At 52.1% G+C, this 23072-nt stretch overlaps 2 protein-coding genes across 2 annotated transcripts in view; both read right to left on the bottom strand.

Moving 5' to 3' along the window:
• Positions 1–15724, bottom strand: part of ABCC2 (ATP-binding cassette, sub-family C (CFTR/MRP), member 2) — a 17730-nt gene extending 2006 nt beyond the window's left edge. The window contains exons 1-28 of the mRNA XM_009878700.1: positions 15683–15724; positions 14938–15111; positions 14328–14453; positions 13130–13264; positions 12594–12716; positions 12211–12266; positions 11752–11983; positions 10942–11120; positions 10109–10286; positions 9335–9589; positions 8783–8848; positions 8146–8283; positions 7260–7406; positions 6872–6956; positions 6715–6781; positions 6392–6518; positions 6044–6220; positions 5773–5940; positions 5275–5472; positions 4320–4411; positions 3772–3877; positions 3267–3486; positions 2654–2808; positions 1544–1699; positions 1242–1441; positions 759–885; positions 276–377; positions 37–180 (exon numbers count right to left, since the gene is read on the bottom strand). Of these exons, the coding sequence (XP_009877002.1) occupies positions 37–180; positions 276–377; positions 759–885; positions 1242–1441; positions 1544–1699; positions 2654–2808; positions 3267–3486; positions 3772–3877; positions 4320–4411; positions 5275–5472; positions 5773–5940; positions 6044–6220; positions 6392–6518; positions 6715–6781; positions 6872–6956; positions 7260–7406; positions 8146–8283; positions 8783–8848; positions 9335–9589; positions 10109–10286; positions 10942–11120; positions 11752–11983; positions 12211–12266; positions 12594–12716; positions 13130–13264; positions 14328–14453; positions 14938–15111; positions 15683–15724 (3975 nt within the window). The remainder of the gene's footprint in view (positions 1–36; positions 181–275; positions 378–758; positions 886–1241; positions 1442–1543; positions 1700–2653; positions 2809–3266; positions 3487–3771; positions 3878–4319; positions 4412–5274; positions 5473–5772; positions 5941–6043; positions 6221–6391; positions 6519–6714; positions 6782–6871; positions 6957–7259; positions 7407–8145; positions 8284–8782; positions 8849–9334; positions 9590–10108; positions 10287–10941; positions 11121–11751; positions 11984–12210; positions 12267–12593; positions 12717–13129; positions 13265–14327; positions 14454–14937; positions 15112–15682) is intronic.
• A 2950-nt stretch (positions 15725–18674) lies between these two features.
• CUTC (cutC copper transporter) lies at positions 18675–22869 on the bottom strand. Its single transcript, XM_009878699.1, has 6 exons — positions 22659–22869; positions 21413–21448; positions 20862–20995; positions 20174–20201; positions 19679–19784; positions 18675–19106 (listed from the first exon to the last, which is right to left on the bottom strand). Exons 1-6 carry the CDS (start codon positions 22819–22821, stop codon positions 18995–18997), a joined length of 579 nt encoding a protein of 192 aa, XP_009877001.1. The 5' UTR covers positions 22822–22869; the 3' UTR covers positions 18675–18994.
• Positions 22870–23072: the final 203 nt, after the last annotated feature.

Genomic DNA, 23072 nt, shown 5'->3' with positions numbered 1-23072 from the left:
AGAGTGTAGTGAGGGCAGAGGCAGAGAGGTCCTCACCTTCTCAGTGCTCTCAATATTGCAGGTGATGCCCTGAAGAACAAGCTCCAGCTCAGGTCGGTAACGAACTTGGTAGTCAACAAACTGGATCTCGCCTTTGCTGGGCCATCCGTGGGGTGGACGCTTTTCTGTCACCCACGAAGCCTGAGGACACAGGAGTGTTACCAGAGTTGCACCCTGTGATGCTGGCTAGCACCAAGCCATGCAGCAGGTATTTGCCTGGACCCTGCTTTCCTCACCTCCTTCTTCACCTTCGTGTATTCGTGTACCCGCTCCACAGCCACGATGTTCGTCTCCAGCTCCGAAGATGTCCGCACCAGCCAGTTCAGTGTCTGGGTCACCTGTGTGGCAGAGCCAGAGAGTGAAGAACTCAGTTGGACCCAGTAACAACCACCTCCCACCTCAGCTCAGGCACTCAGCCTTGGTACAAGCATCCCTGGCCTGGCCTCTTAATTGTCGACTCCCCAGTCACAGCCCTGTCTCCTCAGCCCTTCAAAAACTTTGCAGCAGCATCTCCCCACAGGAGTAAGTATCCCCCTCACACTGGGGTATGTGCTCCCCTGGCACCATAGCCACTCCCCCAAGTGATGGGACACCCCAGCTAATCCCCTCTCCATGGATCAGAGCTGGAGACAGGGAAGCATCCTGCAGCCAGCCCAGAGCTCCCAGGAACAGCCCTTTCCTGGAATTGAAATAAAAAAAAAAAGCTTTCATTGACTCACGTTGAGTGCGGAAGAGACAGAAAGACCCACGATGCCACCCTCCAAACTGTTCTTTGAAATCACTGCTAGAAGTGCAGAGAAGAAGACCACCAGGCTCCCAACAAACTCCAGACGGATGGCCAGCCACCTGCCCCAGGAGAGAATGGCTGAGCGGCGGTGGGAGAGGCACCTGCCTGTGCCTAACACCTTTGTGCACCCAGCACCGTACAACCGTACACACACAAGCACCTTGACAGTGCATCTCATTCTGCCTAGGCTTTGGACACTTCTTAGGCGGCCACAGTCTGGCTTTCAGAATCACTCTAAAATGTCTCCTTCCCACAGAGGGTGTCCCTAGCCCAAGGTTCCCCAGCTCTGGCACAGATCCTCAGTCCTGAGATCAAGAGGGAGGACTGCAGCATCTCAGGGACCTCCTTCAGGACCTAGAAGCCTCTGGGCAGAGGTGCCTCAGGCTGTGCTGTGGGCATAGGGACTAAAACTCACCTATTTGAGATTATCCAGGAATAAACACTTTTCTGATTTATGTCCATGATGCTCTCATTTTGCTTCAGGAACCGTTCTTGGTGTCCATAGGCCCGGATCACGGAAAGGCCTGACACTGTCTCACCAAAGTGAGAGTAGATAGGAGACCTGGTGACAGAGTCCAGACGCCGTAGCTGGCGTGATGTGGAGACATAGAAGCGCTGAAATGAGGAAGGCATCTTGGTTACCAACACAAAGCCCAGCAGCAACAAAGATACTGCTTTAAGCAGGGCAGAAGCTTCTCTCAATCCTTGGTTACTCACCAGCACAAAGTAGTAGAAGACGCTCAAGGGAATGACAATGAGAGCAAAGAAGGGGGTAGCCAGACAGATCATGATCAATGTGCTAATGATGGCCATGAAACAGGTGAGCCAGGTGCGGAAGGACATGGGAATAGCCTCATCTATTGTGAAGACGTCCTGGAGCATGCAAGGAAGTGTGGAATCACAGTCAGTGACCAACAGTGAGAGGGAGTGGCCCAAAGGCCCCGCACATACAGGGTTCCTATACATTCATGTGGTAACACAGTGCCAGACACTTGCCAAAATATTGGTGTTAGGGTCACAACCCCATTTAGGACCACAGCTCTTAGCTTTAGAATGGCTGATTTAGCAGAGTACCTTTCTATAATACCCCCTGTTGCACAGACCAGATTTGGGAACTGCATCTTTGTCTGGACCCAGGATGCAGGAGCAGGAATTGAGGCAGAAAGAGGGACAGGGCTAACTCCAGGTCCATGCAGGTGCACCCAGGTCTCCAGCTGGTCATCACCCATCTCCTAGCTGGGCACCACATACTCCATCATCTCAGGGTAAACCCAGCAGGCCCATAAGCTTGAAAGAGAGATATTTATTCCCAAAAATCAAGAGATGGCACCAAAGGAAGAAGTGGATTGGCAGCACACTTGAAATTACCTATCTGTATTCTCCCTTCTTTCTCATTAGCTCTTTGGCTTATAAGCTTTATTTACATAGCAGAGACTGTATATTTTGCTGAGAGTCCATAGCCAGAAGGACATTTCCTTATGGGACATGAGCTCTAGGCTCCTGCCTCTCTTGGTAATCTACTCTGGACCCTCTTCAGTTTCTCCACATCCCTTTTGACCAAGTGACCCCCAAACACGACACAGCATCCAGCTGTGGCCTCCCTAGCACTGAGCAGAAGAGGTAATAGATTCCTGTGATTTGTGTAGAGCCCAGGATGTGATCTGTCTCACAGTCAGCTTCGCATCCACTATGCCCTTCTGGTCCTTTCTGAGCCCTGATCTGGGCTCATCTGTGCAGTGCTGAACAGCAACAAGGTTATGCCACCACCCAACACTCTCCAGACCTGCTGAAGCAAACACCTTCTCCACGTTTGGGCTGTTCTCTTACCTTGGCAAACCTATTCACAATGCGGCCAGTTGGGGTCGTGTCAAAAAAGCTCATGGGCACACGCAGGATATTGCCGAGCAGTTGCTGATGCATAACCCGGGAGGCTCGCATGGCACCGCGAGAAGCCAGCATGGTTGCAAAGAGCAGGAAGAGAGCTGCAAGGAGAGCGCAGGACGGTCATCACCAGCTCATGTGTGACAGTGGCCCCAGGCACCCTTTGGCTCAAGGGACACATCAAGCAGCTCCAAGCTATCAGCTCTGCAGTGAGCCACTGTGATCCCAACTTCTTGGGAGGCCCCAGTAACTGTGTCCCACCACAGGAGAAGAACGCTAAGCCTTCTGGAAACCTTTGGGACCTAACACTATTTTCAAACTGATGAAGGACAGTGATCTTCAACCTAAGGGGGCAACACAGACTTCTTGAGACAATTTGTGGTGGCTTTAGACTGATGCTAGTCTCCAGCCAGGAACTTGAGGTAAGGCAGCAGCACCCACAATGCTGAGTCCTTGGTCCTTGGTCCTTGCTGCACTTCTGGCTGCAGGCCTTGCAAGCCATATCCCTTCTCAACCACACAGCTGAGGTGAGCAGGATCCCCTGTGCTCCCACACTCACCCTGTGACACCCCCAACACTCCAAAGACACCAATCCGCAGGTCTCGCTGCTCCACAGGATAGGTCTGATTCAGGTAGTGCTGTGCATCGTCAGTCCAGGCACTGAGCCACAGGTTGGTCCCCACAAAGGCAACGTACTCTCCAACATAGCCCATGGTAACCCAGAAAGAATACCAGAAGCCAACAGCGCGCAGGTACCGCAGGTACATGGAGAATTTGACCTGTGGACCAATTCAACTCATCACTGCTGCCCAGCAAACCATGGCCAATGACCCCCAGCACAGCCTTGGGACTCCCATGTTGCTGCCCACAGACCTCCTCTCTATCACGTTGCCCACCAGTCCCAGGCAGCTCTGTCTTCTTCAGTGTCTCTTGGCTGTAATGGGGCCACAGACAACCAGCACCAGCTTCCCTGAGCCATAGTTAGGCCTTGTAGCACGAGCCAGGGCAACACCTGTGCTCGCTCCATCCATCCATCCATCCATCCATCCACCCATTCTCCTCACCCTGCCAGTTTCCACAGCTTCTTTCTCGATCAGTTTCTGGCCTTTCAGCTTCTTGGGGGGCTCCTCCTCGGCCTTCCTCCAGGAATTTGTGCTGGTTTTACTAAGGCTGCAGGGAGGTGATGGGCAACATTAATCGCAGGGCAGTGGATGGATCCTACTCTCCTGAAAGACTATCCTTACGCTGCATTGGTACTTCAGTGCTGGAGCCCTCTGGGAAATAACATCCTAACTGCGGAAGCTTTGAATGAGCATTGTGGACGCCCTAGGCACTTGCAGCCATGAAATCATAGCCCTTGTCTCCAAAAGCAGAACCATCCAGGAGCAGGAAGACCACAGAGTAAAACTGTGACACACTAATGTGAGTAAAGTCAAGATCAGATGCTCCTGACCCAGTCCAGCTTGTGGTAGGAGCAGGTAGGGAGGCACCCAGCCCCTTCTCAGCAGTAAAACCCCAAGGAAGCCCCCAGTTCCCCTCTCTCCTAGGGAGCAATGTAGGGGCCAGAGGAGAGAGCTGAGAGCTCAGGTCAAGTTCCCACCTGCGACTGAACTCTCTCCGATGGATGCTGGCCTCTCGCTTCAGGGTCATGGTCACCACATCATCAGGGCCCTCCTCCACGCAAGGCTCCACATCTTCATCATCCTGCTCTTTATCCACAGCTAAAGCAACAGCTACAAGCATAGGATGAGGGAAGGTAGAGTCAGACACTGAGGAGAGAGCAGATTCCATGCACCATGCTTCTGCTGCACTCATCTCCAACCCACAGCCCAGGCCCAGGCTGTGTCCCACCATGACACATCACATCTTCTCCAACCCTCCTGCAAGCAAGAAGAGGAAGAAATCTGTTGTGCTGGAGGGAGAACTGACACGGGATAAAGGGATAAAGGCCTGCATGGAGGAAGTCCCTGCTGCTGACTTATCCCAGTACCACTGGTGGGACCTCAAGCAGAGATTTGTGCTAGTTTAGCAGGTGCTAGATCTAGCAGGTCATGTCACTCCAGTTTAGGAGCAGTTCTTTGAAGAGGTGGAGATGGGTCCTGTGGGAATGGACTGGGGTAGCCAGGCTCCAGCTGGATGACTTGGCTGAGCACAAGCAGGGTAAGAATTCATCTGACCTGACACCACTCATTCTGATAGCACTGGAGGACATGATAAAGATGAAATGTTATCCAACAGCTTGTTCAGAATAAACCAAAGGATCTTTCTCACCCCAGCATCAACAAGGTATGGAGCCTGTTCCCACATAAGATTATGGGGCCATAAACGTAAATGAACTAAAAAGGGAGTGAAAAAATTAGACTGATCCTTTGCTGGTTGTTCAACACAATGCCTGGATGCACAACTTAGGCAGAAAGTCCTTGTGCTGCTGATCACCAGAAGCTGGGAAGAATTCACAGCAGCCACCACTGGGGCCTGGGGTAGATAAAGCTTGATAGATCAAGTCTTGGGCTTTTCATAACCCCAAGGCACACACACAGCCCCTCTAACTGCCTCAGACCAGCTGCTTTCTCAGTACCTGTGGTATTTTTCTCCGAAGCGTCCTCCTCCTGGTTGCCGTACAAGTTCAGGAACTGGGCAAAGGCCCCCCTGTTTGCAAGCAGGGTGCTGTAGGAGCCATGCTCAGACACTTCTCCTGCCACCAGCACCACGATGTTATCAACCTGGGGCAGGAAACTGATACTGTGCGTCACCAAGATCCGAGTCTGCAATAAAGTCGTTGCAGGGTAGTGAGCATCAGAACATCTCTTGCCCCCAGACATGGGCCTGCAGGCTCTCCATCCCCTTCTTGGGGACATCTCTGCTCACCACTGCCTGGCTTGCAGGATTTGCAGCACCCCTCTGGGGACCCATGAGACCTCTCCTATCTGCTGCAGCCACATACCAAAGCCACAGAACCCTTTTCTGTTCCAAGCAAGAAACCTCAGCCTTCCCTGGATGGTCAGCACCACACCAGCACCATTCCTTCCTGGCCAGGTGGTGGGGAGGAGGGCACAGGTGCTCACCTTATTTTGCAGCAGCCCTTTTGGCCCCAGCACATGCTCAAAGAGGTGCTTGCCAACATGAGCATCCACAGCAGACAATGGGTCATCCAGGATGTAGATGTCTGCGTTGCTGTACACTGCCCTGGCCAAGCTGACTCGCTGCTTCTGGCCCCCACTCAGGTTAATGCCCTGGAAGGGAAGAGAGCTGTGTGAGCACTGGGCTGGCACAGTGCAACAGCTCTGTCCTCTGCTGCAGGTGCTACGGGAAACCCGTAGTGCCTAGGGCTGATACCTTCTCTCCAATCTCTGTCTGGTCACCTGCAGGCAGCAGTTCCAGGTCTGGAAGGAGAGCACATGCCTTGATGACCTGCTGATACTTGGCTTCATCCAGTTCTGACCCAAAAAGGATGTTGTCTTTCAGTGTGGCATTCTGGATCCAGGCCTGCTGGGGGACATAGGCCAGGGAACCCTGGGAAAAGAGACAGAAGAACAGCTACCTCATCAAAGCACCTCAGCACTGCCACTTCCTGCAGCCTGTTCTTGCCCAGAAATCCCACTTCAGGACCAGTCCTGCCCTGCTGCCTCCCCGCTGAGCCCCCAGCAGCCCCACAGCCCCTCTGTCCTGGTCAGCTCCTCTTACCTGGATGTTGATGTGTCCCTTGATATTCTCCATTTCCCCAAGCATGGCTGACACTAGTGAAGATTTGCCTGAGCCCACAGCCCCCACCACAGCCACCAGGCTCCCAGGTGCAATGTCCAGGGTGACGCTGCAAAGACACAAGGGCTGAGGAAGGCGCACTGCCAGGTCACTCGCTGATTCCTGCATGGGACCAGCACAGAACGGTGTCTCTGGGGCACTCGTTTCCAGCAGCACTGCAAGAGGTGACTGCCATCCCAAACTGACAGCACAGAAAGGCTCCGTCCCTCCACGCATCTGCTCCCAATACAGTGCAGAGTACTCACTCTTTTACTGCAGCGTTGCCATCCTGCTCCCAGGCAAAGGTGGCCTCCGAGAAACGCACAGCGCTGCCTGTCAGCAGAGAGACGTCCCTCAGGACTGGGAAAGTCCAGGGTTGGGCCAGCCTGTGACCCATGGAGAGTGACCTGGAAATTCACCTACCTGGAATGGGGTTGTGATAGATGGCTGAGGTGTCCAGATCTTCTCCACCCAAGTAGCGCTCCAGCCTTGCAGTCGACACGTTGGTCTGTCATGGCAGAAAGAGGGTGGCATGTGGGCATGGGAAACAGCTCCGTGGGCTGGCAGGATCCCCGTTAGCAGAGCACCCCATACACAGAGTCCCCACCCAAGTACCAGCCCCAGCCACTGACCCCCAAGCGTGTGTCATGTGTGTGAGTCCTGTCCCACTGCACTGCCATCAGAGTCTCATGCGCTGACACCTGACTGGTGTCCAAGGCCCGGGTCCATCACACACCTGAGCCCCGTGTGTTGGTTTGGGCAGAGGTATCACAAGATTCCCCTGCATCCCCTGCCCTATGTGAGGGCTAACCTGCACCAGAGAAGAGAGGACCATGGGCAACATGGCCATTGGGAAGCGCAGCACGTTGAAAAGTGAGATGGCAGTAAAGGCCTTCTGTGCATCCAGAATGTTGTTCTCATCCACCAGCACATAGACGGCAAAGCTGGCCAAGGAGACCTAGGACAGAGCGCAGGGAAAGCCACCATCAGTGTGGTTGTGTGCAGCCCTCAAGCTCCCCTGAGGCCTCAGCAGTGTCCTCCTGCTGGGGACCTGCCCTCCTGCTTCCCTTGTCCTTTCACAGAATCACAGAATGTCAGGGCTTGGAAGGGACCTTGAAAGGTCATCTAGTCCAGCCTCCCCTGCCTGAGCAGGATCACCTACGGCAGGTCACACAGGAACGCGTCCAGGTGGGTTTTGAATGTCTACAGAGAAGGATACTCCACAACCTCCCTGGGCAGCCTGTGCCAGGGCTCTGTCACCCTTACAGTGAAAAAGTTTTTTCTAATGTTTTTGTGGAATCTCCTGTGTTCCAGCTTGAGCCTGTTGCCCCTTGTCCTGTCATTGGACATCACTGAGAAGAGCCTGGCTCCATCCTCCTGACACTCACTCTTGACATATTTATAAATATTAATGAGGACACCCCTCAGCCTCCTCTTCTCCAAGCTAAAGAGACTCAGCTCCTTCAGCATTTCCTTATAAGGGGGCCATCTCACCACTTTGGGCCCCATCTCATCACTCTGATGGGACCCCATTCCATCACAGCTCTCCTGCTGGCAGGACCATACTCTGCATCCCAGGCATCTGTCATCCAACCCCTTCCTCACTGCAGGAGCACCCAAGCTGAGGTTCCAAATCTTTCCCGTCTCCTCGGGTACAGCCCAACCCAAGCTCTGAGAAAGGTGTAGCTGGCACTCACCAGGAAGGGGGCACACGTGAACACAAAGATAGAGATGGACTGCAGGTAACTGAAGTTCACCAAGTTCTTGAGCTCGCGTGCCCGGATCTCATTGACTCGCATCTCAAATGAGGGTTCCCAGGCAAAAAGCTTCAGGATCTGTGGGATAAGCAGGGTGAGGAGGTGCGGGCCTCACAGGAAGGCCCACCTCCACACTCAGCTCACTAGTGGCCAATGTCTCCATCACCAGCTCCTGGCTTGCTCAGAAGCCTGCTTGACCACTGCCTCTTCCCTCTCCTCTCCTGTCCCATAATTTACAGCACTTCACTACAGCATCCCCAACTCCCTCATCCTCGGCTTACAGGTTGCTGCCAGCCCCTCTGCCACCACCACAGCCATCCAGGAAACTCCCAGAAAACCCTCTCTTGGCTCACAAGTCTTGATCCAGGTACCCAGAGCTTCTCCCCAGCCAACCTTTCAAAAGATACGGAACCCAAGGGAGTTGCAGTGGCTGAGGTTTGGCTACTCTAGATACAGGGACCCAAACTCAACTATAACGCTGGTGCTGTAGGGTTACACAGGTGTACTGCCTCTAAGTACGGTGCACCAAGAAGAGGGGTGCAGCAGCTGCCCAGGATGTCTCCACTCCACTGCTCACCTTGATTCCATTGAGGATTTCACTCATTATTTTCATGCGTTCATCCTTGTTCTTCATGTTCTTCACCTACAAAAAGAAGAGCCAGAGGTCACCTAAACCAGACAGCAGCTCACCTTTTGGAAATACTTCTGGGCTGCCATAGAGAAGAGAAGGGTGGGCTCCAGAGCCCAGAGAAGCCATCCCGCAAAGCTGGACCTAGGCTCCCTGGGTTTTTGGACAACCTGGCAAAAGCCAGCATGCTAGTGTCAGGTAGAAGCTAGAGCTTTATTTCATGGTGGGTAATATCTTGTTTTCAGTCCTCAGGGCTGTACCCAGCCTTGTTCAGGTTCAGCTGTGATGGCAGAACATGTCTCACTTGCTTCTTGCTCATCTCAGCTGATCACGCCTGCCTCAGGCTAGAGACACCCCCAGGCCACGTCAGATGAACTTCCTAGGCTGGGAAAGGTCCATAGCAAAACAGAGAAGGGTAGAGGAGTGTGGAAAACAAGTGAGGAGAGCAACAGAGGACCTCAGGAGTGGGAGGCCAGGGAGGATCTTGCATCCATCACTGACCTGGATGGTTTTGGCCTTGGCAACCAGGAATGCATTTATAGGGATGAGCAGCACCATCACTGCAAGGCCAGCCAGGACAGAGGGGCCCAACTCTTCCCAGAGGAAGACGATGGACAGGATAATTTGCAGGGGAGATGACCACAGCTGGTGGATGAAGTTGGTTGTGTCCATGAACCTTTGGGCATCTGCTGACATCAGATTCACAGTCTCTCCCACTGTGGACTCTTTGCGGGTGGCACTCGACATGGTGAGAGCCTGGAAAGAGAAAGCACAGTCACTACAAGCTGGTCTGGGAGCAGGCTGGCTGGCAGCAGCATGGCACAGAACAGGGAATTAGTAAGCCACGCTGAAACTGCTCCTGGGTTTGCTCCAGGTGTTTCTCTGGGGGCCACAGGTGCTATCATCACTGCCTGGGCACCGGGAGCCACTGGATGCTGGGGGCAAAGAAACACATCCCCATGCAGGAATCCCAGTAGCAGCTGCCCTAGGTATTGGATTGCTCTGAAGAGAAACCATCCTCAGCCCCCAGTAACTGTCAAACACATAGCTGCAACACCCGGATCCCAGGCAGAACTAGCACCCACAATGTCCCCAGGGCTTGGTGAGGGTCCTAAAAGCCAAGCTCCTCCTGTGTCTTCCTTGAAAGTAAAGGGCATACACCCCAGTCACCACAGATTGATGGGGCAGGCGATGAGATGGGGCAGGCAATGGACACCGGTATCACCAGCCCAGCTTGGAGGAAGCCAATTGGGGTGATGATGGGACCATACCAACCTTCTTGTAGATGGCAGCAATGAGACCAGCACGCACAGCTATGCCAAGCTGGAAGCACAAGGTGAAGTACTGCTGCAGACACAGGGACTGGATGAGCGCTGTCAGGAAGAGCAGGATGGAGTACAGGTAGCCTTGCCAGGCGAAGGACTCCTTATCCGATACAAAGGCAATCAGCAGCCTGGAGGACAGAGCAGCCCATGAGATCCCCCACCTTACTGAGGCAGACCCAGGCAGGAGGCTCCAAACAACATAAGGAGAGCACCCTCAGGAGATCAGTAACAGAAACTCTGCCCCAGACAGCTGGCCTGATGTTCAGCAAGCTAGGGATCACTGTTCTGCTGGGTGCCCCTGTTCTGCTGGGTGCCCCTGTTCTGCCAGGGACACTGCATTTCACACACAGCAGTGAGTCACTAATATCAGATCATACACAGAGACTGTGCAGCTCTGCAAAACAAACGGGGCAGGTCCTGTTGTGCTGAGCTGGATTGACTCATGAAGGGCCCTGAGAAGATCCAGGACTGACCCATAAAGGGCCCCAAAGAAGAGCCAGGACTGTCTCCAGGGATGGAGCAGGACTGCATAAAAAAGGATGTAGTGAGCAGAGAACAAGATATCACCTGTAAGAGCTGGAAGCCAGCTTGGATCAATTCTTCATTCAGTTGCAATGCAACACATTCTCACACCTTTGGTGAGAATACAAAAAGTCCTGAGGGTGTGGGGCTGGGAGAGGTACACATACAGAGATTGGTGGGATTGGATGGGGTACAGATAGGGATGTGATGGGGCTGGATGCAAAGACAAGGCAGGAACAGGGGTAGAGAAAAACGACTCACTTCAGCAGCTGAGGGCTGACAAACACCAGAACATCATGCACCACCTTGAAAGCCACCGAGAGCAGGAGGTTCTGCCAGAAGGTCTTGCACAGGGTTTTCACCAACCAACCCCTCGGGAAATCCTTCCGAGAGCTGGAGTCCCCTTTGTCTCTCTTTTTCTGCCTCTTTGGCTGTTTCTCCTCCTAGAGGGAAGTCCACAGAGAAGTACAGGAGCTGGTTGTGCAGGCTTTCTGTGCCCAGAAGGATGCTTCCAGGTCAACACCACAGACCCCAGATCAGGTACACTGAAGGAAGCCTTAGCTTTACCTCCTATCATGTTCTCTCTCACTGTTTTCTGCTCATGTCAGAATCCCCCGTACTGACACCACTCTTATGTGTCAAAGACAATTGTTGCAAACCTCAGAGCAGCCTGAACCTCTCAGGCCAAAAATCAGGCATCCCAGGAAGAATCTGAGGGTAGGGTGATCATAGAGTGATGCTCACTCTGTCCTCATTGCTGGGAGGTATCTAGGGTATGGAAAGACAGGGACAAGGGAGCTGTACTGCGAATCTCTACTGCAGACTTGAGGGTGGTTCCTGTCCTTCTGTAGGACAGAAGGATGAAGACTCTTGGTCTCTCAGAACATGGGGATCTCTCAAGGACAGAGAAGACCCTGTCATGGGTTCCCTTACCCTCGCCCAGGGCTCTGCAGAATCAAAGAGGGAAAAACCCAGCAAAGGGGGTTGCAGGGAGGTGTGGTGACCCTACTCCCCAAGGCTGGATGTGGATCTCTCAGCCCCTTGCAAGGCCGAGAGTAGGAAGGGATTTACCAGCACTAGGATGTCTTGGCTCTGGGCCTTGCTCATGTTGTTCCCATGGTCTGGGTCACCTTCCCGGCGTCTTTTCTTGCGTTTCCGTTTCTCCAGTTCTGCTTGAGCTTTCTTCACTGCAGTCTTCATGTTCTTCTCCAAAACAGTGTAAATTGCCTGTGTCTTGTCTTTACTTTTCAACTCCCAGACATCCTCTATCTCCAAAGGCTTGCGAAAGCCCTTGAAAACCATGCTGTGGGGCAGAGAAATCTCCTCTCAGCAAGTCTCCCACACTCAAGCCCAGGGAAAGTTTCTGCTGCAAATGCAGAGCCTTCACATCCAGCCTGGCCCTGACCCCAGGGGTGCCTCTCACAACTGACTCGAAGTAGCCTGTGCTGCAGGCTCCCCAAAATAGCCCTGGCCCAGTGCTAAAGCAGCCCAATGTTTCCCCAGCCCAACCTCCCGCAGAGTCCTGCTCACCTGGTGTACCATTCAAAGGTGATGGAGCTCAGGAAGGAGGCTGTCACCTCTGGGTTCTAGGGCATAAAGCAAAGTGGGTACCAAGAGATCATTGATACTGAAGGACAGTGTTGATAAGAATTGACTCGTCACCCCCAGTCATTAAGCAACCCCAGAGGTTTCCAGTTGTCCCAGCTCCAGCCCCAGGAATCCCATCTCACAGCAAGAAGCAGCCTCCCGTGGACACACGTGCAGATGCCCCAGGCTGCTGTGCCCCTTGCTGAAGCCCTCTGGTCTTCCCTCCCACAGGGGCCAGGAGGAGTCTCTGCATGGAGCCCATCCTTCCCCATGCAACACCAGCTGGGATGTGGTACCCCAAGTACACTCTCAAATGGACCTCGCACCTTCTTGCTGGTTTCCTTTGTTTCTGGGGCAATGTCTGAGAAGCCTGAGACCAGGAAGAGCAGCAGCTGGAGCCCGTAGGAGATGAAGAAAAGGGAAAACCGTGGCACATCGGAGATTGGTGCCTGCAGGAATGGAGAGCCCATGGTGACTGCTGGGGCTTGCCTCAAGGCCACCTGGCACTCAGAGACATCCATCTCCAAGGACAGTGAACACGGCTGAGCACAATGCAACAGAGCAAACCTTGCTCTGGGTCCTAGCTCTGCTTCCCTTTGCCACCCCTCCCTGCTTCTGCTTGATCTCCTCCCATAAGTCCATAAGGGGACAAATAGGTCCTGGGGAGCTTATGCCTCCCCAGAGAGACAGGGTGAATTCCAATAGTTCCTTCTCAGTTCTCTTGCAGTTTTCCAAAGTTCCTGTGGCAGCAGGGACCTCAGCGATACCACTGAGAGCTTTGCAAGAGATGAAGTCTAAAGGGACTTTCTCTGGGGACAGGACAAGACCATAGAGAAGCACAGATCCTCCTGCCAGACCCAACCTGCAGGGCTTTCCGGACGAGCGACTGGAACGGCAATATCCCACAGAGCAGAGACAGCATCCAGAAGCAGGAAAGTATCCCTGAGTCTCTGCACAAGCAGAAGCGTCGTGCGTCATGGATCAGCAGAACCAGGAACTGGGGAAAGGAAAATCAGTCAGAAATTCAGGCAGGACTATGTCTGAGCTTTAAACGTGCCTTTGTGGCCTATGTGCTGGGATGCCAGCGCATGTGATCTGTTGGGATTCACTGCCTTGAAGGCACTCAGCTCCCAGTGTCTGAGCTCACTGCCAACCCCATGTAAGTTTCGGAGTTAATTGCATAGGGCAAAGGTTTATTTCAGGAAGGCATAAGATCAGGCTCCTCATATGAAGAGCAAGGTCTGAAGGCACATGGACATTTCAGCAGGGCCCTTTTTCTCTTTTTAACTGTTCTTACTCCAAATTCTCAGACATGCCCAGCTGTGAGGTGTCACATCCTGTCTCCTGCATATTGCCTCCAGATCTGGAACTAAAGTCAGATCAGAGTCCCAGCAGCAAAGCCTCTCAGGGCAATCCCCTTGCCTTATAATCTCACATGAACTGTTCACGTGAAACAAAACAGCACAACAAACTACAACAGACAGCAAATGATCGTTACTTTTGTGTTTAAGCGTAGCTCCTAATGTTAAGACTGTTGGAATATCCCATGTCTCACACAAGATATCTGCAATTTCCATGTATATATTCCATCTAGATAATAGCCCTCTATGTCCTCAGCTTTCTCCTCTGGTACCCTGCAGCAATTCTTGACTCTCCACACAAAACTGCACGGCAACCCACGGGAAGCTGTGAGACATCAGAGCAGCAAGCTGTGGTCTGATGTTCAGCGGTGTGCAATCAGTCCTGTGAAACCCATGCTGCTGCTAGTAAGGCTTCTGACAGAAAGCTCAGCTACTCTCACAGGCATAGTATCTATCCCAGTTTCAAGGATAAAAGGAGGGAGTACTGTACAAACAGACAACTGCCCTCAACCTGTCGTCCTTGTGCACCACCCGCACGTGTTCAGGGCTAGTCCCTACTCATGTCCCAGGTTACACTTCCCTCGCGGACACAGCTTCCTGCTGGTCTCTGTGCTCGGGAGGTTTTCTGCTGCTTTGTACCACAGTCTCACACTCTGTCTCTTTGGTGGCACACAGCACATTTACCAGCCCATCTCTTACCCAGGTGGCGAGGTACAGGCTAGGGTTTGTGTACCGGACAGCTGGCAGAGTGTCAAACTCTATGTTCTCTAAAAACGCCAGGGCCAATTCTGCCACTGCTGTTGCCATCAGTAAGATAGCCAGCACCTGCGGGGAGAGGGAAGCAGATGTGAAGGGAGATCCAGCACTGGCCACCACTGAGAGAAAACACAGTTGGGCCTAAAAGCACTGTGTCCCACACGCTGTTACACCTTTTCCAACCCAAACCTTGCCTGGGTAAGCTTTCTAAGGCTCTGTGAAGCTGCAGCACCTCCACAGGAGCTCTACAATTGTTTTAAGCTTAGAGGATATCAGCCCACAAGATGAGAAGCCCCAGTACAAACACCTCTGCCCAGCCTCCCTCCCTCCCAGTGTATCCCAGCCCTGTTAATCCCTCTGTCACAGATATGCCTCATCCTGGGCCCCTTCCTTTACATTTCTGCCCCAGATGGTGCTCTAGCCCATTGCTTCTTCTCTCCACTTCCCATCTCTCCACCCCACACCTGACTTCAGCCCAGGAACCTTCCACTCACCACCCCTCCATCACAGGCTGCTCCAGCCTGCCCTCTGTGCCCCCTGAGCCCCACTCTACCTGTTTGATGATGTAGAGTTTGGTCACAGATGATTTCTTGGCTCTGGATTTGCACATAGGCAGGAGTTGCCATGGAGCCAAAATCCAGAAGAAGCCAAGGGGGACCCAGACCAGCACAGTCTGCTGGAAGCATACAGGCAGGTCGGCATCCGGACGAGTGAGGTAGGAGTCATTCTGTGGGCAGTGAGGACAGACAGCCAAGTCACTTGGGGTGGCTCGACCCTCACCTGGCTCATGGCACAAGAGTCAGCACTCCGACAGGTCCTGCCCACCCTGCTCCACTCCACTGCACCCCCCTTTTCAACACCCACCCTCCTGGCTGAGCATTTCAGCACTCAGCCAAGGTCTTAGGTGATGTGCCCCTACCCACCCAGGTGTCTGAGCCTGAGAGGGCCTTCCCCCACAAACACTCCTTGCTGGAGCCAAGCCAGCCACAGCAGCTGGACACAAATCATTCCCTAAAGTCCGTGCAAGGTGTCCTGCATTGCCAGCTGGGCTGCAAGACTAAACCAAGACAGGACTCACTCAGGGAACTGTCACGTGCATCATTGCCTCATGGCCACCACACAGGCAGTGCACAGCGCTCAGTGCCATGGCAGTCCTGAGTAAATACCAGAACCTCTGCCAACCACTGGCCATTGGGTCCCACCAGCTGACCAAACTGTGAGCCTTGGCATCCCCTGCTCTCCCCTTCCACTGAGCATCTTACCCCAAGAACAGGCAACGAGTTGATGCGGCCACTCACCCAAAAGACGGAGCCACAGAACTCCTCCAACGCCACCGACATGGCTGACAGGGCAAGAAACAGCGGCTCCTGCCCCTCGGTCTGCCTGGCTGTGAGAGTCCTGGGTGGATGCTTGGGACAAAAGTCCCCGCACACCCTCAAGTAGTATTGGGACAAAAATCCCTGATGACATGCAGTTAATCATTAACTTGGTGCTCTTGCACAACACCACAGAACAAAGAGGTGATGAAAAGGGCTTTTGGAGACTGCATGAGCTCTGGGGATTGGAGGATAGGAAGACCCAAGAAAGCGATCAAAGTGGAGATGCAGGGAACGCTGTCACAGAGTCACTGCAGGACACCACAGCTGTTGCTCAGAACCAGTCTTCATCAGTGCGCACCAACAGAAAAGCTCATATGGACCCACCAAAGACACTACGTGGGTGCAACTGACCTCTCCTGCCAGAACAAGCTTGCTGAACACTGCCAAAGAGTCCAGCAAAGGCTCGTCCCTCTGGAGCCAAAGATGACAGAACGCCTATTCTTATGTGCCACTCAGCAAGGAGGCCCAGGACACCAGCAGTGCTCCAGGCCTCGGAATTTGCAGCATCTGTCAGCTGAGCTGACTGCATGCTGCAGCAGTCTTTCCACGTCCCCAGGATCCAGGTTCCTTTTACTGACTTCTTCTGGCCTGCAGAGCCTGGAGATTTTCTCAGCTCTTCGTTTTGCTTCTCCCTTTCCCACATCTCTGTGTTTTCTGCATGTTACGGCAGCTGGCTCACCACAGAAGAGTCTTTGAATCTTCATTCTAAGGCAACATCTGAGACAGCCAGGGGACCCTTCCCAAGAAGGATGACTGCGACCAAATCATCACTCTGCTGCTTAAAAAGACAGAGGTGTGGGGGCAGGTGCGGATGGTGCTGCTCTAAGACCGGAATTGCATTTGCTTTATCATGCATGTTTTTGAAGAGCAGTAGGTAAAAAGGGACGGTAGGGTGATTGCAGATTCTGCTGTCTCATTGTTCATGGAGTTACTAGATAGCTCAGAAGTCAAGGATGACACAATGAGTAATTGCACAGGAACAACTCCCTTACCATTAATACCAGAGAATGGTTCAATGTCCAACTCATTGGTTAATTATTATTGGCTTGTCTGATTAAATCCACTTGTTTCTGTAAACAAAGCTACCCTTAGTACTCCAGGCCAGAATCCACACACTGCTGAGAGCAGCAATCTGATGCAACAGATGATAAGTGAATGGAGTAGTCACTCCGTCAGCCCTTCTCCATTCAGAGTGCTGTGCCAAAAAGCATCGTTCATACCCACCTGGAGCACTTCTGCCAAGGTTCCGCCAGTTGCTCATGACACCTTCTTATTTAATGCTCTGTCCCATCACTTACCTTGGTTTTCAGTACACATTACAGCCCATTCTCACCCTGTCTTTGGTCTCTCATTCAGAGCTGGTGCTTTGCTCAGCACAGCAGGTCAGCTATCTTTAATGTTCACAATAAGCACACCCCCCCTTTCTCTACCCTCATTCATGGGACATGATCCTCCTAAAACCCCAGACACCTCACTGCCTTTCCATTCCTTCCATAAAGCTTTGTTCACTACAACACCCAGAAAACATTTGCTGGGACCAAGCTAATGGTCAACAACTTTTCAAAATTAGGCATTGCTTCATGTCTGCCTCATATAGGATCTCATCCAGGGCAAAGGCAATCTACAAATTAGTCCAGCCCTCATTGCTCATCGTTATTTCTGTGAGATCTGTTCTCTGCTCTGTTATGCTGTAACCAGACCTGAGCTCAAAAGTCTTTTTTTTAAAAAAACACACTTTACACAAAACAGAAGAACCAAACTCTGTATTTATGATGCTACAGGGGCTGTGTCAGCAGAATACTCATGTTAGTTGAACTGCTGGTGTCTTAATCATCACGATGACTCATGAAAACTCACAACATAAGCCATGAACTCTTGTATCACATATCTTGAACTATGTTGCCTCTAACTATAAATCTAATCATTTCTTCTTCTGCGTTTAGATCCTTCCTACTGCCTGCCCATCTGTCAATGCCGAAGCAGGCTCTGACACCAGCACTAAGCAGCCACTCCCTTCCCAGCTCCTGTGTTGCAAACCATCACGTACGTTCCCAAGGTCTTGATCTGGGAGACACCGGTACCTCTGATGGACACACGTGAAAAGGCGGATGTACCATTTGTGCTAAAGATACGTAATTAGTCTTGGTTACAGCTTTTCAATGACCTGATTCTGAGATGAAAAAAGGTGCTGCCGCCTTGTCAAATACTACATTTCCCTATACATCCTCCCAGGCTGTATGCTGTTGTGAAGATGAGAAGGCAAATATGAAACTTGTTTTACGCTTCTGAAGAAGGTCCGTTCTCTCTGCTGTCAGGGGGATTCTCCAGCTTCTTTCAGAGAAGAGCAGGCAGCAAGAATAAAGGTTCTTTATCTATGGGTCTCTCCTTTTTAATGGACCACTCTGACGCTACTCGGGTCTTTCGTCGGATATTCTGCAGGATAACTGATACTAGTCTAAGGCTTTAATCCTGACTGGGCAGCAATAACCCAACAGGCACATTCCCTCAAGTGCTACCTGGAGAACACACAGTTTCTGCTTCACGCTGTGAAAAGGACCTGGTGTCTCCCTGAGAAAAAGCATCTTGTCCTCCCAAGGAATCTCATCATACACCAAACCCCACCTCATAGCCCACAGTCCAGGGTGCCTCACAAGTACCTCACCTAATCAGTCAGGTAGTTAGAAGCTCCTTCCCATTAGAGTTTAGCGTTTCTACATATTAATGTGCTTCTCTCTACCTAGCAGCTGCTGCGTTGCTAAGCCCCAGCTATCCTACTGGCTGACCACAGCAGGCCTTGTTTCCAGTTGTGGCTATGATGCTTCTCTCCCTGACATTCTGGATGCGACAGGCTATGCAACACAGATCACAGTCTTACCTGTAAAATACAAACAAATTTTTGAAAAAGCACAGCAATAGGGGGGCAGCTGCAGTGTTTATTTGACAATCACATGCAGTGCTACACAATTCAGTCCCCCACCTCCTCAGCTCCCTTCCTCCCAAACACTGCCGAACAGCCTGTCGCCACAACATCTGGGAATGAGTCCTTTTATTTAAAATGGCCAATAGCTGGCCAGGGACTGGTCATTCAGGGGAAGCCAAGGGAAGAGATGTCAGGCTTCATCACCTAGTTCACATCCTCTGCAGCCTGAGGATGGAAGCAGTACCCATCTGTCCACGTGGCAGGGAAGACGCTGGAATCTCAGCATGCTTGTCCCAGCATGGTGCCTTCCACTACAGAATGTTCTTTGCGATCGCGTTCAGGGTCCTCACTTTGGCCACATCTGCCACCTTTATGGAGTATTCAGGGGCAGAGAAGGATGCCCCCATGGCAACATTTGGATTTCTGTCAGGAAAAACATTAATTACCATCTGCAGGTGATACAGATGAGTAAGACACACTAAGAAAAACCCACCAGAAAAACCCCTAGCCCCAGGAGTGGCCACCCAAACCAAAGATGAGACCGCAAGAGAAAAAAGAATAATCCAGAGGCAAGGAACAACTGCAGCAATAGAAATCCAGTGCAGACCTGTGGACAAACGTAAGCCATTCCTCACTCATTCCTCAGAGGCACATCCCACTGGCTTCCCAAACCCTACATGCTTGTGCTAAAGGTCTTAAGGCAACTACACCAGAACCTGCATACCTGAGTGCCACACAAGTGCCCTCACAAGCCCAAGGGCAGCAGGAGCAGAAGAAAAGCCCCAAGGATCTGGTTCTGCACAGAGCTCATGTCCAGATGATGAGCACCACCAGATTCATACACTGCAGAATACAGATGATCCCACCCACAGGAGCGCAATGAGCACCCTGGAAGCTGTTTGAAATTTATGCCCATTCTACAAACTCATGTTCACATTAATCCAGCTTTTGGCTTGTACAGTTTTGCTAAAAATCAAAAATAAATCATCAGTTACCTGAACTTCATCCCTGAGTCCCGGGCTGAGCGAGCAGAGCAGTGAAACTCAGAAGCAGTGGAGCCTTCCAGAATCCTCTGCAGGTTGCGCTCGGTGATGCCACCCCCTGGTGGGAAGAATCCCGGTGTCACAGCGCAGATGGCTTTGTCCTACACCTCACACCATGCCCCAAGGGCCAAGTGCCATCTACACTGAAGGGAAATGACAGCTCTTGGGACAATGGAAACCCGGGCACAGTGACAAGGTATGAGAAGCCTTGGTTCATGTTCTCCCACAGATCTAGAGCTGTTTCAAAATCCTCCAATGAGCAGCAGCTGCAGAGCTCTGCCATCCCCAGCTGGCTGTGTGGCCTTTACTTGCACCAGGGCAGGAGCTCCTCCTCCTGGGGACCTGGCTCAGACAGCCAGATCAGACAGCACATCCCTGAGTAAGAGGCTGGGAAGCAGGGGCTGAGGACTACAGGACTCATTGCAGACAACAAAAAAAATACATTACCTGGCACCACCACGATTCTGCCCTTCGCCTGAAAGAGGAATAAGGTGTTAGTGGCATTGCTCAGCACTACACCCACATGCACATTTGTGGGGCAGCAAAGAAACTTCACAGCTTGTGTAAGCTCATGGATATCACCATGACTTACGATGCATGCATCACCACTCTCTTTTTGTACGATTCATGTTTTACAAGAAAAAAATGGAATAGAATTTGCAGTTACAGCTAAGACAACTAGTCATCATCTCCTCTCAGGTACATCTGTTGCATTTTCCTAAGAGAAACCGTGAGTCCCCCAGCAGGGACTACACTTTGCTGTCTGCATGTGCTCATCACACCAGCTGCTGAAATCAACTCCTACCACCCTCCTGTCAGCTTGCAAGCCAGAAGGACTCAGCCAGTCATAGAATCAATGACCTTGAGGGTCATTGACTCCAGCCTTTGTCTCAGCGTAGCAACCTACTAAACTACGTCTACAGAATCCTAGAATAGTTTCAGCTGGGGGAGACTTTGGGGTTCAGTCCACAGCAACTTGAGAAAACACATCAAGGCCGAGCCAGAGAGTGAGGGCAAGTGCCCCTTGACAGAAACTCCCTTACAGAAATAAGGACTACCATAAAGAAGTTGCCTCCAGGCAATGCCCAGGAAGCAGCCACGGTAACCCAAAGGAGGGCAGGGAACACTTATTTACCTGTTCTGCAAGCCTCTTAATTAAGGACAATCCTTCCAGCGCTGAGCTGTCACAGCCACTTGTCAACACCCGCTCAAACCCCAGAGAAATCAGGGTCTCCAGGGCCACAAGAGGGTCATGCACCATGTCGAAGGCTGAGAAACCAACACAACAGATCAGAAATCACTCAGCACATCATGTTCAAGCCCTGGCTCCCAGCCAGCTCAGGAGTCCAGAACACAACAGGAAGGGTCCTTGCTCACAGCTGGCCGCCCTCATGAGAAGCCACAGCTCCTGACTATAACATCCTCCTCGCAGCAGTGACAGGGCCACCGTGCTCAGCTCCTCAGGAACCTCCTCTCCATGCAAGGCAGTGACATACCCCCCAAGCCCGGACCCTTCCCCTCCTGTGGGAAGAGCATAGCCACAGCCTGCTTGCACAGCCTGCAGAGCTTTCCCCCCTCCAAAGAACAACTAAAGCACACTAAGCTCAGCTCCCTCCCAGCCCCACCTTTCTCTGGCAGTGGGGCAGAGACTGGTCCCTGCCAGGGCCACTGTCTCAGACAACTCACCTCGGTGAAACGTGACTGGCAGGGGACGGCACACCGCTGCAATAAGAAGACACAGGATCAGTCAGGGCTGGTACAGACAGTCCCTTGTGCTAGAACCAGAAAAGCACACGAGATGAAAGAAGGCAAGGGCTTCTAAGGCCATTCCTGGGGAACTCAGAAGAGTCCCAGTCCCCTGCTGGGAAAAACACAGCTGCTGCTCTTCGGCCAGGCTCTCTGGTGGGGAAGAGTTCTTCTGCCATTTGAGGAAGCAACAAAGCTTTGTTTTTATGAGCAAAATCAAAATTCTCTATCTCATCAGGATCATGCAGAAACCTCATTCCCACCAGAGACAGCTTTCTCTGCAGGAAGAATGCAGAGAAGTTGTTTCATCTAACAGAACGAGCAAACATGATTTCTGTGATTTCTTCCACTATCTATTTAGCAGGAAAAGCTTACTTATTTCTGAGAAAAGAAATCCAATTGCCTCCTGCCCTGGAAACACTGGTTCCAGCAGAGCATCTCACTGTTCCACTGGCAGAAAATCCTGGCAAGATCTCACTCTTTTTCTGCACTCCCTACAGCACACTCACCTTCATAAGAGAACCTCAGCACCGCATGACCAGAGAAAGGCCGAGCCTTCTTTAGCTGTGGCTGTAGCTCACAGAAAAGATGTGGAAGAAAATTCTCCTCTCTGCATGTTGGGGGTCTGGACTAGCAATTTCCCATTGCAGCTGAAGCTGCCTTTTGTACATTTCTACCTCTGTCTCACTACCTTTTCTCAGTGAGTGTGTCAGAGTAAAAAAAAGAAGATGAGTTGCCAGCTAGCCACAAGGCCAAAATCCAGGAGAGAAATATCCTAGAGACCTGTAGCAGGGACATAAGGAAAAGAACAAAGGGCAAAGAAAATTAAGAAAGGAGACGATCCAACAGTTTAATACGCTGATGTCGCCAAAGCAGCTCATCTAAGTCTCTCTCCTTCTTAGATGCTACTATTACATCCCAGGTGGCCTCAAACTGTGTGTGAATCGCTTGGGGCAGAGGCCCTTGGTCTGCAAAGCTTCTTATCTATTTAACGTCTCACAGGTATGACAATACATGAAACTGGAGGTGGAGAGATACGGCAAGACCACAGGCAAGACGTGCTGACCAAAGCACCTTGCACAGTCATTCTACAGCATCAGACAGAGCAGCACTGACCTCCGACCCCCCATCACAGCACAGATACTGCACAGAGCTCAGCACAGCATTTCTGACGGGAGACACCTACCCAGCAATGCTGTGCAGAGCTCTGTATCAATGCGCCCATCTTCGGTGAGGGCCCCGAACACCAGCCCGTCAGCCCCATGCAGTTTGGCGAGGCGAATATCAGCCTTCATCACTTCCACCTCCCGGTCTGAGTAGAGGAAATCTCCGCCACGAGGTCGGATCATCACGAACACGGGGACCCGCACACACTGCTTCACCACCTGCAGCAGTCCTGGGGGACGAGGAGGGGAGAACGGCAGCTCAGCACCCAGCTGCGGCACCCCGAGCCACCGGGGGAGGCAGGACGAGGCAGTGCGGAGGGGCACACGGGGCAGAGGGGAAGCTCAGCCGGCGGGAGCCGGCAGAGAAAGAGAGGAAAGGGCCAGGCGAGCTCAGGAGGCAGCGCCGGGTGTGCCGACCGCCCAGGACGGGGACG

The sequence above is a fragment of the Apaloderma vittatum genome, unplaced genomic scaffold (assembly GCF_000703405.1).
Source record: "Apaloderma vittatum isolate BGI_N311 unplaced genomic scaffold, ASM70340v1 scaffold33451, whole genome shotgun sequence".
NCBI lineage: Eukaryota > Metazoa > Chordata > Aves > Trogoniformes > Trogonidae > Apaloderma > Apaloderma vittatum.
The sequence above is the reverse complement of the archived record's forward strand: the minus strand, read 5'-3'. Positions and strand labels throughout refer to the sequence as shown.